This window comes from Rosa chinensis, chromosome 1, assembly GCF_002994745.2.
Source record: "Rosa chinensis cultivar Old Blush chromosome 1, RchiOBHm-V2, whole genome shotgun sequence".
In the NCBI taxonomy this organism is placed as follows: domain Eukaryota; kingdom Viridiplantae; phylum Streptophyta; class Magnoliopsida; order Rosales; family Rosaceae; genus Rosa; species Rosa chinensis.
Genome location: NC_037088.1, coordinates 31,911,488 through 31,925,561, shown reverse-complemented (window position 1 = coordinate 31,925,561; position 14,074 = coordinate 31,911,488). Strand labels below are relative to the sequence as shown.

Genomic DNA, 14,074 nt, shown 5'->3' with positions numbered 1-14,074 from the left:
CAAGGAGAGATGTCTACATGTTTGATCTCGAAATGTGAATGGTGTGTTGTACTTTTTTTCTCTTTCGATCGAGGTCATTTTTGTCCCACTAAGTTTTTGTTACTCGGCAAGGTTTTTGATAAGGCAATGAGAAGAGCACCAAGTTTAAGCGACACAAGGGGGAGTGTTTAAGGACATTTAAATTATGTGCCTTACCAAACTCTAGTTACTTGTTCGAGTTGCAATAGGGTTAGTCTTACAAATATCTTCTTAAATATCTCAATCATTGTACGATTATGTTTCCTTATAAGATTCTGATTCTTTGCTCGTAAAACTCTGTAGAAAATGCCCTTATTATCAATAAAAGTACATATCATTCTCTCCCATATTCAGATTCCCTAAAACAATTTTCAATTTGTTTGACCAAAAAAAAAAAAGGCAAGTGCCAAGAGTTTCTGAATCCTAAATCCTTTTCGTTTTGGTCCATTAAACACCAGCATAAGACTCTGTGACCAAGCTTATTCATTTATCTTGCAGATAGGATTTTTCTCTTTGATGACTTCAAGTAACTAATAAGTTAAGATGGGAGTATTTCAAGTCCTCCAACGAATAAAATGGGTTGAGATCAACTAAATTCAAGGATAAGCAGATGCCATTCTAGAAACAACATCTCTTGACTCCAAGTCAATTTGATGGGAATATTTATGAAGGCCGATCCACTACTGAAAAAAAAAATCTCATTTGCAAGCTTTTTACCTCGGCAGTCGGCAGCCGGCAGCGATTTCCAACGCAATTGATCACCAAATGTTCCGTAGCAAGTAACTTTATTATTAGCGACCGTAAATCTTTACCGTAGTAACAAATTTTATTAATTGCGACACATTTTCGTCTTGCCGTCGCAAACCTTTACCACCTCCCTATCTCTCTTCTCTACCTCACTTCGAGGAGGGCATCACCGACGCCATCGAGCGACGCTGTCAAGCCTTCCACCGAATCCATCTTCTTCGACAAAGTCTTCTACAAGCATGACATCATGGGCAGCAAGGCCCACACCTCAATGCTCCCCAAACAGGTCCTTGACTTTACTTTCTCCATTTTCAATTCTCTCAATTTCTCAATTTCTAGGGTTTGATTTGGTTACTGTTAGGGATTCATCACTGTCGAGAATAGGGTTAGCATTCATGAAGGGACTACGGAGATTCAGAGGCGAATTGAGGAGATAGGGAAGATGTGTATGTGAACATTGGGGCGGCGCTGACTAATTTGACCGGCGAGGCGGAGAAGAAGCTCCACACAGCGAGGAGCAGAAACAATCAGGTCTTGACTGATCGATCTGATAGTTATGAACTGAGTTGGATGGAATAAATAGCCCCTTGTGTCTATAAGCGTCCAATACTGGCAGCTGTAGTTTACGGTCTGGCTTGGTTTCGCTGGTTTGTTTGCAGTTTAGGTCCTTTTGTCCACTTTTTAGTATAATGCTTTTTGTTCAATAATTGTTGTTTCTCTTCAATTAAAAAAAAGAAAAAAGATAGCAGGACTTTTAAAATCCTGGCAGATGTTTCGGCGTCCTGTTAGGTGTGAACTTAATATCTTATTAGTAAGTTCTATTTTCCAGTTGCAGTGGGAAATTGTTTTCTTTGTCCTTATATTGTTCATTACTCGACTCTGTGGATTTATCAAAAAGAATTGTTCTTCTTAGTGTGTCACAATTGTTAATGCACGATTGATTGAGAATATGCTGTGATGGAGTTGAAGTTCTTAAGTTTGTGACGTATTATTTCAAAGATATTCAATAACACTGATTTGGATTTCTTTCTTTGGTCCTGCAGTTGTTTCTTATAATCAAGAGGAGCTTAAAGCGATGCAGTGCTTTAAGAAAGAACCAGACATTATTTAACTTGTTCAAGGTACATTCTTGAAATTCATCCTTTCATATGCCAATTTAGTGCGCACACTTTCGTGCACATGGTGCTGCAACTTATAATTACTCGGCATCATTACTTAACAAGAAATAGAGATGTTGCTATGGAATTTACCTGTTAATGACATGAAGCCCTATGCATTTTAATATTTCTCAAGAGGGTCGATATATGACAACAAATGTTGTTGCTGCTAGTTATCTCATGAACATGTAATTATTATACTGCCATATTTTTTTTTGAAAGACCATTTACCTTCAATTCCCTTTGAAGTGTAAATAGAAATGTGCATTTTTTTTTTCTTACAAACTATTGCAGATGAAAACAGATTTTTCGTTTCATTGATGCAGGGAGCTTGTTCACTTGATAGGAAGGTTTTTAACTGGATATGGAATTGGAGTTTTTTCTGATGTGGTAAATCTTTTTACAAACCGATGGTTTTAATTCATTATGATGACATAAATTTTAAAATATTCCTAACATTTAGCAATGTCAATCAACAGGTCCCAATATTTATAGCAGAAATCGCGCCAAAAATCTCTGTGGAGGGCTTACAACACTAATTTAGGTAAGGCAGCTATGAGCTTTAGTCCTATCTTTAAACTATATGATCATTAAACTACTGTTTTCCAGTTGCCAATGGTTGTTTTGCTGCTCATGATTGTTACTGGGTCCTCAGTTCCAACTGTAATAGATATTTGATTTCAGTTGTATTCTCAATACTTTAACTTAATCTAGACTCTACATAGTTTATTTGCAGTTGTATTTTTGTACTATTTATAGCAGGTATATATGCCTTACTATCATTTTAATTGTCAATACTCGGATGTTCTAGTCAAACAACTTCATATTCGAACTTGTGTGTCTATTCTATACTCCTTCAGTCAGTTTATTGTACTTTTTATTATTTTTTATTTTTATTTTTTATTATCTAAGGTAGAATATTTTCCAAGTGAAATACAAGTTTGAACTAAAAAAATTTCAGTTAAAATTACATGTGTACTGAACTACTGATCTACTAGACTACCTTAATCATCATGCGGCATGTGGGCTCTAACTTGTCAATGGCTTGAATATTTGGTAGCACATAGAACTCTTAAATGATTATGTATATAGGATGCAGCCATGCTAGTGAAGCCATATTTGCTGTCTCTGGTTGTTTCTCGTCCAATCTGTCATTATGATGGTGAGTGACCAACTGGTTTTCCTATAGAGTAATATCTTTCTCACTTGCATTAGTTCTTGGTGTTACTACTCTGATCTTGTTACTTCTTCACTACATACACTTTTCACCTACTTCTTGTGCTTATATTCGAGATAACAGCTCAAAGAAGCCATAAAAAGGGCTAAAGTTTCCTAGGCAGAAGCTGACATACACTTACCTTGGTGCTGCAATTCTTTATTCTCCTGAACTAGTACAGAGGTGCCACAATCTTTATGTATGAAGAAATTCTAATCAATGTGTCACAGTGCGCATTAGTTATTTATTTCGTTGATTTGAGGTTGTGAGGTTGTAATTGTTGGTTAGTTTAGTTAGAATGGATTTGATATTGTAGTTTAACTTAAGATGCATGTATAATAGTTTTTTTTTTTTTTTTTTTTTTTAATGAAAGCATGTTCTTACTTCTTAGAATGAAAATATGGTGCAATTAGCCCCATATTTAAAAAATAAATAAATAAATCACATCGCAACGGAAGTAACCGTAGTAAATGTGCCGTCAAAAACAATAAATTTTAGATGGCAAGAGAAAACCGTCGCAAAAAAGTATTTGTGACGGAAACTTACCGTTGCAAGCAATTGGTTCTTTGTGACTTCACCAATTGCAACGGCACTATCATGTTACTTTCATTATTTCTGTTATTGGTTGAAAATGTTTATCATGTTACTTTATTTCTGCTATCTGTTGAAAATGTTTATTGTTACTTCAACAGATAAATGATTGCACCGTAATTGTCTTCTAAAAAGAAAGGGCTAAATACTGTTTAATCCCTGAGCTTTTGTTAAAAAAACACTTCAGTTCCTCGTATTTTAATTTAACACGTTTACTCATTGTTCTTTCAGTTTTACACCCAATAGGTCAATTCCGTTGCATTCCGTTAAATTGTGCTATTAACTTCATATTTTAAGGATAAAATTACTATCAGCCCTGACTTTCTCTTTCTTTAATTTTTTTTAATTGTTTTTATTCTTCTCTTTTATTTTTTCTTTCTTTAATTTTTTAATTGTTTTTATTCTTTTCTTTTTTTTCCTTTTGATTCATACCAATAAAATTACTATTTTTATTTTTTATTTTTTTATTCTTCTCTTTAATTTTTTTAATTGTTTTTATTCTTCTCTTTAATTTTTTATTTGTTTTTATTCTTTTCTTTAATTTGACACGTTTACTCCATGTTTCTTCTATTATGACTAATTTTATGGGGTGTTTGGGTGAGCCGCAGAAGAAATTAATTTGCTGCTTGAGGCCAATAAAATTAGTCATAACTTTTAATACGATTTTAATTAATTTTTTTAATTGTTTATATTCTTCTCTTTTATTTTTTCTTCTGATTAGCACCAATAAAATTACAAAGTTTTTAATTATTTTTATTCTTCTCTTAATTTTTTCTTTTGATTGGCACCAATAAAAGAGAAAAATAAAAACAACTAAAAAAAATTAGTAATTTTATTGATGCGAATCAGAAGAAGAAAAATAAAAGAGAAGAATAAAAATAATTAAAAAAATTAATAAAAGTCATATTAAAAGTTATGACTAATTTTATTGGCGTCAAGCAACAATTCTCTTCTCCGGCTCACCTAATAAAATTAGTCATAACAAAAGAAACAAGGGAGGGACTATAATACTAATTTTTATCCTTAAAAGAGAAGAAAAATAAAAGAGAAGAATAAACATAATTAAAAATTAAAGAGAAGAATAAAAATAATTAAAAAATTAAAGAGAAGAATAAAAATAATTAAAAAAATTAGTAATTTTATTGGTATGAATTAGAAGAAAAAAATAAAAAAGAAGAATAAAACAATTAAATAATTAAAGAAAGAAAAAATAAAAAGAAGAATAAAAACAATTAAAAAAATTAAAGAGAAGAATAAAAACAATTAAAAAAATTAAAGAAAGAGAAAGTCAAGGTTATGATAGTAATTTTATCCTTAAAATAGGAAGTTAACTGCACAATTTAACGGAGTGTAACGGAATGTACCTATTGGGTGTAAAACTGAAAGAATAAGGAGTAAACGTGTCAAATTAAAAGGCGAGGGAATGAAGTGTTTTTTCAGCAAAAATTCAGAGACTAAATAGTATTTAGCCCAAAAAGAAATAAGGACCTCTTCTGTTCTATTTTTCCTTTTTAAAATTTTTTATTAATTAATTTATTTTTTTAAGGAGGTGTAGCCTAGTGAAATTAGTGGCGTAACAAATAGCTAGACAATTAGAGGATACCAACGAGAAATATTTTTGGTGGAATTTCTTTTTCCTCTCTGCAAGCATGACTGGTTGGGAATGCCCGGCTATAGTTTTGACAATGGATGTTTCTTTGTTTCTTGTTTGAAGGGTCACACATTTAACGGAATTGAAGACTGAATTTGATTTGGCTAAAACTCCGTCGTGTGCTCGCTTTTAAGTGAAGTAGTGAACCTTGGTGACCTCCGCTCTACAAGAACAAAATGCATGCATAAACCAACAAAACCTATAGATAGGCAACTGAGATCACGCACTCACGATAAGGAATACAGCAACATTTCGAAACTTTTATTCAAAGAGCTAGGTGATTACAATGGAAAGAAAAAAAAAAAAACAGAGAACATACATACAATACCAAATGCACAACCTTATATTTGACTTCCCGATTAATACCTCCTCTGCCTTTTGATCCTTTTCATTAGTCTGATCAACATCCCAACTATCTCCAGAAACAACTCACGCCTCCGTGTAATCGCCACGTCTGCAAGTACCACTCCCACTAGCAACCCACTTCCAAATCCAGCCAACACAAATTTCCAGTCAAGTTCAAAAGCAGAGCCTGAAACATTTTCTTCAATGCTGTTTGAAGGTGGCAGTTGAGCTGGGGCAATAGAGTTCCCACATCTCCTTGTCAAAGGGTCTCCACACAATTCTGGGTTTCCCTTATATGATGTGTTCTCGAATGTCTGAAATTGGCGCCCTTGCGGTATAGAACCTGTGAGATTGTTGTAGGATACATTAAAATTCGCAAGAGACGTAAGCTGAACTAGTTGCTGAGGAATCTCTCCCGAGAGCTGGTTCTGTGAAAGGTCCAACGCTTCAAGCAATGTCAAATTTTCCAAGAATGATGGGATGCTGCCGTTGAAGATGTTATTGGAAATGTTGAGAAAGCGAAGCCCTTTCAAGTTCCCAATGAATTCTGGAATCTTCCCTCGGAAATTATTGGATGAGATATCAATGACCCCAAGGTCTTCTTGGATATGCCCGTAGTATCTCTCGAAACCTTTGTTTGAGATAGTGACCGTGAAAGAATAAGAAAACCTAGGTGCATTAACATTAGGGATATTCAGATCTGAGGATGCCTCCATATATGTGGGTTGGCTCAGAACTATACCTCTCATGGCATTTCCAGAAAAGATGTATTCAGATGGAAACTCACCTCTGAAATTATTGTAAGACAGATCAAGAATGCGCAGCTCGGGAAAATGAAGATTTTCTTTGGTATTCCCAATCACACCATAGAATGCATTGTGGTGCATCGCTAGGAGTTTCAACTCTGGGAGACTCGCCAACCAAAAAGGGAAAACATCACTGAACTTATTCACTGACAGAACAAGAGACTCAAGCATCACACAATTTGCCAGTGACCTCGGTATTTTCCCATGCAATTGATTATAACTGACATCAAGCATCTTCAGGTTGCTTGTGTTGCTGTATCTTTGAGGAAGAGTGCCATGGAAAGAGTTGTTTCTAAGAACTAATACTTGTAGATCATCACTGAAGTTACCAAGACACGGCGGAATGGTGCCACTCAACTTGTTATTTGAGAAATCAACGTACTGAAGGGTACTTATATTGCACATCAATTGTGAAAGTTCCCCGGTAAGATTGTTGTTGTCAAATGAATAATAGATGATGCTCTGTGGAGGTATGGGTGGTGATCCATCTAGCAAATTTTGCCCAACAAACAAAACTTTTAGGTTAACCCATGGAAGGACAACATTTAGTTGGCCAAAATCCGAAAGGAAGTTGTGCTTAAGGTCTAGGAACATCAAACTTTCTGTGCTTGTATTCAACATCCATTTGGGTATTTGACCGTGCAATTTATTAAAGGAAAGCGCCAACCAATTCAAGTTTTGTTGATGTCTTAGGAAATCTGGAAACTCGTTTATGTTGCACGCACACAATACCAGAGTCGAAAGCTTTGGAAACAGAGTTGTATTCATAATTTTAGATTGAGACACTTCTAGTTTGTTCCCACCTAGTTGGAGCTGTATTAAGGTACTTGGCAGCCTACAAATGTCCAATTTACCATGAAGGTTATTTCCAAATAGCGAAAGTTCACTGAGATTCAAATTGAACAATGATTCAGGAATTAAACCACTCAACCTGTTGTCACTAAGATCTAAGTTAGTTACTCTGCTAAGGTTACCTAACAAAGGTGGGATTGGACCACTAAGTTGATTCTCGTCAAGAAAAAGATCAGTGAGCTGCGTGAGGTTTCCAAGAGAAACTGGAATAGGACCATTTAAATTGGTGGAGGTAAGGTGGAGAGAGGTAAGCTCAGTTTGCTTACCAAGCCAAGACAAGGGACCGCCAACAAAATTATTCGTTGCAAGTGACAAATAGTTGAGTTGGGTAAGGTTTGCCAGTGAAGCAGGAATTGGACCTGAGAAACTACATTCAGCCAAATTCAAGTAATTCAATGCGTCAAGCTTTCTGATTGATGAAGGAACATTTCTGGAAAAATTAGTGCCTCCGAGTGATAGCCACGTGAGAGGACTACTTCCATTAAAGTCAGGCAAATAACCAGAAAGCTCTTGGTTTGATCTCACACTAAGAAATGTCAAGTATTGTAACTTGAAAATTCTTATTGGGAATTCGCCATACAAGTCGCAATTCCCTAGAGTGAGGGATGACAAAAATGACAAATTCACCAATGAATCAGGAATTTTGGAAGATATGTTAACGTAACTGAGATGAAGCTTTTCTAGTCTAGTTAGGTTTTGAACTAGACCAGCTAGATTGGGTACTTTCAGCTTCAACAGCGGTTCATCAGAATGTGCATGAAGATTTCTAGACAAATCAAGGGATGACAATTTGGACAACTGTGTAATTTCAGATGGGACTTGGCCAGAAAACACAGATAAGGAAAGGTTGAGATACCTAAGCCTCGGAAGATTCCTAATTGTTGTAGGAATTTCAGAGTAATTGAAGTGGTTGTCAGCAAGATTCAGCCTCCGGAGATGAACAAGGCGAAAGAGGCTGCTGCTGGAGTTGATGGAGCCATAGAGACAACTGCTACTAAGATCAAGCCCAGTCACATGACCAGTGTCTTCATCACACTCGACCCCGTCCCATGAGCAGCAGTTGCTATTATGATCTCCTTCAGCTGTCTTCCATGATGAGACCTTTGGACATGAACCATCATCATAAGAAACAGATGGATCGATAATAAAGCTTTGCTTAAATTGCAGCAAGGCAGCGCTGTCCTCATCATGGCAACTAGATGGCTGCTGCTGCCTAGAGTATAAGGAGCCAGCCCCAAGAACATGAAACAACAATAGAACTAAAATTCTTGAAAGCAGACCAATATTGGGGACATTAGACAAGCACTGGCGGGATGACAATCCCATAATGTGGTTTGGCTACGTAATAAAATTTCTTTGCTGGATAGGTATGGAAACGATTAAACATAGATAGCTATTTATACTGACATGCATTGACTCACTTTTTTTTTAATTTTTTTTTTTCCTTTTTCTTTTTCTTCTTTTGGCCTGACGCTGACTCATATTTTTAATAACAAATTACATATAAGTTATTGACAAAAGATGACTTAACAAATACATCATTTGAAGATTAAATTAAACATTTAAGAACTAAATTTTACAAATAAAGACAATCTGCTCTCCACTTACCACATGTCATGAGTTAATTTACTTTTTTTACCCTTAACTACTTCTTTTGACTTCTAATCATTTTATAAGGATTAAATTTTACAAATAAGGACAATCTGCTCCCCACTTGTCAAATGTAATGAGTTAGTTTACTTTTTTACCCTTACTACTTCTTTTGACTTCTAATCCCTTTATGTTACTTTTTATTTTTCTTCAGAATTCTATGTTACTTTATTGCCATGTATCAATAAAACATTTACAATTATAACTTTCATGCATGGATAACTAAATCTTAATTATTTTCTTTAATCCAAACTCTTTTTTGTTCAAATCATGTTGCTTGTACTCTTGTTCTGCTACTGCAAACGTCATCACCTAATTCTGCTACTGCACTCATGCTAGTCCAGTTCTGCTACTGCCCTCATACTCGTGTTCTGCTACTGCACTCGTCATCGCCTAATCTTGCTACTGCATTCGTCCAATCCTGCTACTGCACTCATGCTAGTCCAGTTCTGCTACTACACTCGTCATCGCCTAATCCTGCTACTGCACTCGTCCAATCCTGCTACTGCACTCGTACTCGTCCAGTTCTGCTACTACACTTGTACTCATGTTCTGCTACTCTACTTGTCATCGCCTAATCCTACTACTGTCCAATCCTGCTATATGATTCCCTCTATCACTACCATAATTTTCCTCATTAAAAAAAAAAAAAAAAATTAGTCTTTTTGTTCTTTTTCTTTTACCACCACAAATAGAGAAACAAATGCTTGAAAGATATGAATCACTAGCAGACATATGGGTCCCATCATCATCACTCTCTCCACCATCGCTCCCAACCAACCTCTTTCATTTGCATTTGCCGCCTTCATTTTCAGACTTTCAGTCTTGTTTCCCATAGGATTTCAACATATTTCCAGAAACTTGAAGATGACAGAATGATTGGATAGCAAATTTGATTTACCTCTCAGAAAAGTTTGATAGCAAATTGAGCAACAACCCCAATCTTCTTCTCTTCTTTTGTGAATACCCACAAACCATCTTGCCAAAATTAGCACGAAATTAAATTAAAAATCGGATCTTCATTTTCTCAGCTCCTGAACCTTAGATTCATCCCAAAACAAATAGCTTGCCTACAAATAAAATCAGATCCAACTAAGAATTCAACCAACACCTTGGCAATCCAATTAAAATGAATTATTAAGCAATTAACACATGCCAACCCAAGAGCAGTGGAGATTGGTCTCATCGAAGCCGGTGATGACCTCCTCGACGAAGGACCTCGTCGAACTGAAGTGACCTCTCTCCTAGAGCAGCAACGACGACTTAGAGCCGTCGACGAGGCCTGCACCTTTCTCATTTGCCCTCGTCGGAGTCCATCGTGGCTCTCTCTCTCTCTCTCTGCTGGGAGTGCACACACCTCTAAAAAATGAGAGCAGCAGCGGTTCTTTCCATTTTCCAAAGGCGAGTCGGGTCAGAGTAGGATCAGGATGCGAACGGGTAAAACGGTGGAGAGAAAAAGAGAGATTTTGGTCAGTGGCATACGCGTAAATATTCCATCAAACTAAGCATTTTGGTCATTTTTCATTAAAATTAGGTGTCAGAGTTGTATCATTAGGCTTTTGTGCCTGGGCTCATGTCCTTATTTGTATAAATCTTTTTGCAAGTGGATTTTCTGTGTTTACATCTTTGGTCATGTGCTACTATGTAATTTTCTATATTTTTAAACCACAAGAATTAAACATATAATCAGCAAGAGTAGTTTCAAAGGAGATGGGATATATTTAAGCTTTTGAATATCTTTTTTTATTTTTTTGTTTATGCTTTTAAAAGAATGAGAGTCGAGAGATTTCTCTCTCGAAAACCTACTGCAGCTCCCTTGGGCTGCTTGCAGGGAGGCCCCTTTCACCTCCATCAGATCTCTCCGATTATCGGTTTGAGGCATCGCGGGCTCGTTGGTTGGCAGTGCTATGTCTCAGGTTAGGGCTGCGACCACGGCATGGTAGATCTGGGTTCGAGATCGGGCAGCGCCTACCTTCTTACAGTGATTGGAGGATCTTCGATGGCGGTACTGGGCAGCTTGCGGCGGTGCAAACCGCTGTTCAGGCCTCGTTTTGGTGGATGGGAGTGCTAGCGGCGCCGGTGATAGGGCCAGCGTTGGTATTGACATCGAAGTCGATGGCTTAGTTGCTCAGATTCTTAATCCAGAGAGGCTGTCGTGCTCTTTGGTGGCTACGTTGGGTGGAGACGAAGCTGGGGGCGGCTGAAGGACAACTGCCATATCTGGGTGCCCGGCGGTGGGTGCCCAAATCAGATTGGGTCTTCAGGAGGTTGGGCTAGTGTGGGGTCCACTTGACTACTCTGTTGGGCCAGATTTCTCTATGGGCTTGGATTTGGGACCCTGGAGATTTTGTGCATGATGTTTGGTTTGATTACACTTTTTAGTGTTTCTCGATCTAGTATCTTGGTACCTAGCATTTGATGCCAATCTATTGCTATTTAAGTTTAGTTTCTCTGATTGTACACCAAATGAGGTCTTAGGCAATTAGGGTTACTCTAGTAAGGATTTAGGTAGTTGTTTGGATTTGTCTCCTGATGGCTAGGTTAAAAGTTGTGCTTATTTGTCAACAGTGAGGGTTACCTGTCATGTGTTTGGTAGCTTAGACCATCTAGTACTTTTGGTATGAGACAACATATGATGTACGTGTCTTCTGGCCATGGATGAATTAATGAAATTATCACTTTCTCTAAAAAAAAGTAGATGGGATATATTCGGACGGATGTCCTCGGGCATTGCATATACTAGTTGTTCATCAAAAACTAGTTGAGCATCCGGCGAACACTTCACAAAAATTTCGTGAGTTTCAAAATTTGAATTTGGAGTCCTTCAAATTTAATAATCATCAACCATAATTTCCATCTTCATTGCAAGCAAGGAAATTTAGGCGCTGATGCTGATGGGATGATCTTGCTTATAGATATGTAGAATACAGACTGGACTCAAATTATGGAGCCATAACATCACAAGAACAAGAGCATTTGAAATTGCATATACTTACAAGAACATGTGCTTGAATTCTCTAAAGATAAGTTAAGTTCATTCAAGTCAATTCATCCCACTACCTAATAAACGGGCTATTTAGATGACCAAAAGTTAAAAAACAAAAAGTTCCATACCAGAAAGTCATCTTCAGTAGAAATAAAGACTGACACATTAGCTTCCATCAAGATCATTAGGCTATCTCCAGCTGTGGGTGTTATGCCCAGTATCTGATTTACCCTTTTACTGTGTCTAAGTGAATTACTATATGTTTTACCGTTCGCGGTTATAGTTTTACCTTTTAGGGGGCTAGAAGTTGACTTTTTGTTCGGGTCAAAATTTGAGAAAATTTTCTTCACGAAAGTTGTAGGCTATGTAAACTATCTGGAATTCTTCCCCACAAGAGGAGACAACTCGTGCACTGTCTGAATAGTACAAGAAACCAGTTCTTTGTTGTTATATGTCAGCTCCAGACTTCACCCAAACCACACACTTCAATTGTACAACAGACAACTCCTTCAGAAAGAACATGTGATCCATTGTCCAGTAGTAGCTAGGTCTTTATCAGTTGTTGACTTGTTGTATAAATAGCATCCTACTGTAAACAATCTTCAATCAGGCAAAGTTCATTTCTCTTCATAGTATCAGAGCCATCTGCTTAACAGCTCTTGATCCTGTGATCTCTAAAACACTCCTTGGGTGTATGGAGAAAATTTCTCCATACACCCACAGGTCTGAAACCAATAGCACCATCTCTCAATCCTTAGTTCAATTTTCATTTCTACCTAATTTTCTTCTTTGAATTCATTTTACATTCTCAAGCCAAGATCTTTCATCTTTCACTTCAGTTTTTCATTCTCAATTATCATGGCAGAAGCACCATGTTTCAATTCCCATCAAATCCCAACAACCCTTCTCTTCTATAGCTTCCTTCCATTACGTACGCTTAGATTGTTGTTTGGAGAATAGTAACCACATTCCTCTGTTCATTTGCTCTCTCACTCCCTCTGCTCCATAAATTTTTCATTTATCTATAAAAAAAAAAAAAAAAGGTCATATTCATTTAGAACTCATGCTTAACAGCCGTTTGATTCTCTTCATGGCACCGATTTGGAGCCCTCCCCTTGTGAAACTCTCTCCTCTCAACTCATTCTTCTCCCTCATGAAGCCCTCCCCTTTTGAGCATCAAGCTCTTCTTTTTCACGTTCAGGTATACGAGCTTTTCTTCCAGCTTTATACTCTAGCTCATGCTGCACAACCACAACTTCAATCTTCTTTCACATTTTGATTGCACAATCTTCTTTTTGCATTAATGTCGCTGCCTATCTCTCTCTTCTTCATTGGTCACTCTTCTGCAATGGCATCTCTCTTCTACCTTTTATCTGCTCCTTCTCTGTTTTGTCTCCACTTAGTTTTGAGTTTCCTTTATCAGTCCTTGTTCAACAACTTCATATAAGTTTTCTTATATTTTTCTTTAAAATCTCCTTCCCATTCTCCTTTGTTCATACTCACTCACTCACTCACTCTCTCTCTCTGCAAAAGAAAATCATGTTCCTTTGAAGCCTTTGCGTATCGACTCTGATCCACAGCTAGTTCATTCAACCTCTTACATTCTCTTCCTCACTCTTTACCCTTCTTTTTAATTCACAACGTTTCAAATCTTTTATTCACCTCTTCAATCCTCTTTGTTCTAACCCAACAATCATTCTTTCGTTTTGTCTCATCAATCTTCATTCTTCAAAGTTTAGTGATCAGGTGTGGTTTTGCTTTGTTTCAAACCTCTTTGCCTTTCCAAGCTGATGTCTCAAGGTGTTTCTTGGACAGCCCCCCTTGTTCTACTGTGACAATGTACCTCTGCCATTGCATTGGCTGCAAACCCTGATTTTCACAATCAAACGAAGCATGTAGATGTGGATTATCACTTCATCAGAGAACCTCTAGCAAACAAATCAATGCAACTTCACCACATTTCATCAGCTGCAAACGTTGCAGATATCTTCACTAAGAGTCTTCCTAAACATCAGTTCTTTGATCTCAGTTCCAAGCTGATTGTGCGCATCCCGC

General features: G+C 37.0%; 1 protein-coding gene and 1 long non-coding RNA gene across 6 annotated transcripts; one reads left to right on the top strand and one right to left on the bottom strand.

Moving 5' to 3' along the window:
• Positions 1-549: 549 nt before the first annotated feature.
• On the top strand, positions 550-3,466 carry LOC112181919. Of its 5 annotated transcripts, none has more exons than XR_005806519.1 (5): positions 550-1,296; positions 1,809-1,886; positions 2,249-2,312; positions 2,402-3,084; positions 3,223-3,466. It is a non-coding gene; the product is annotated as an uncharacterized LOC112181919 (long non-coding RNA). The 5 variants fall into 5 exon arrangements; XR_005806520.1 differs by having other exon boundaries at positions 586-1,296; positions 2,402-2,466; positions 3,015-3,466; XR_002929192.2 differs by having other exon boundaries at positions 591-1,051; positions 1,150-1,296; positions 2,402-3,466.
• Positions 3,467-5,739: 2,273 nt separating this feature from the next.
• LOC112165128 (receptor-like protein 7) lies at positions 5,740-8,709 on the bottom strand. Its single transcript, XM_024301562.1, has one exon. The coding sequence runs from the start codon at positions 8,707-8,709 to the stop codon at positions 5,740-5,742; it is 2,970 nt and encodes a 989-aa protein (XP_024157330.1).
• Positions 8,710-14,074: the final 5,365 nt, after the last annotated feature.

Bases quoted from the DNA above. Each gene is read 5' to 3' on its own strand.
- LOC112165128 (XM_024301562.1), bottom strand. From the start codon at position 8,709: ATGGGATTGTCATCCCGCCAGTGCTTGTCTAATGTCCCCAATATTGGT.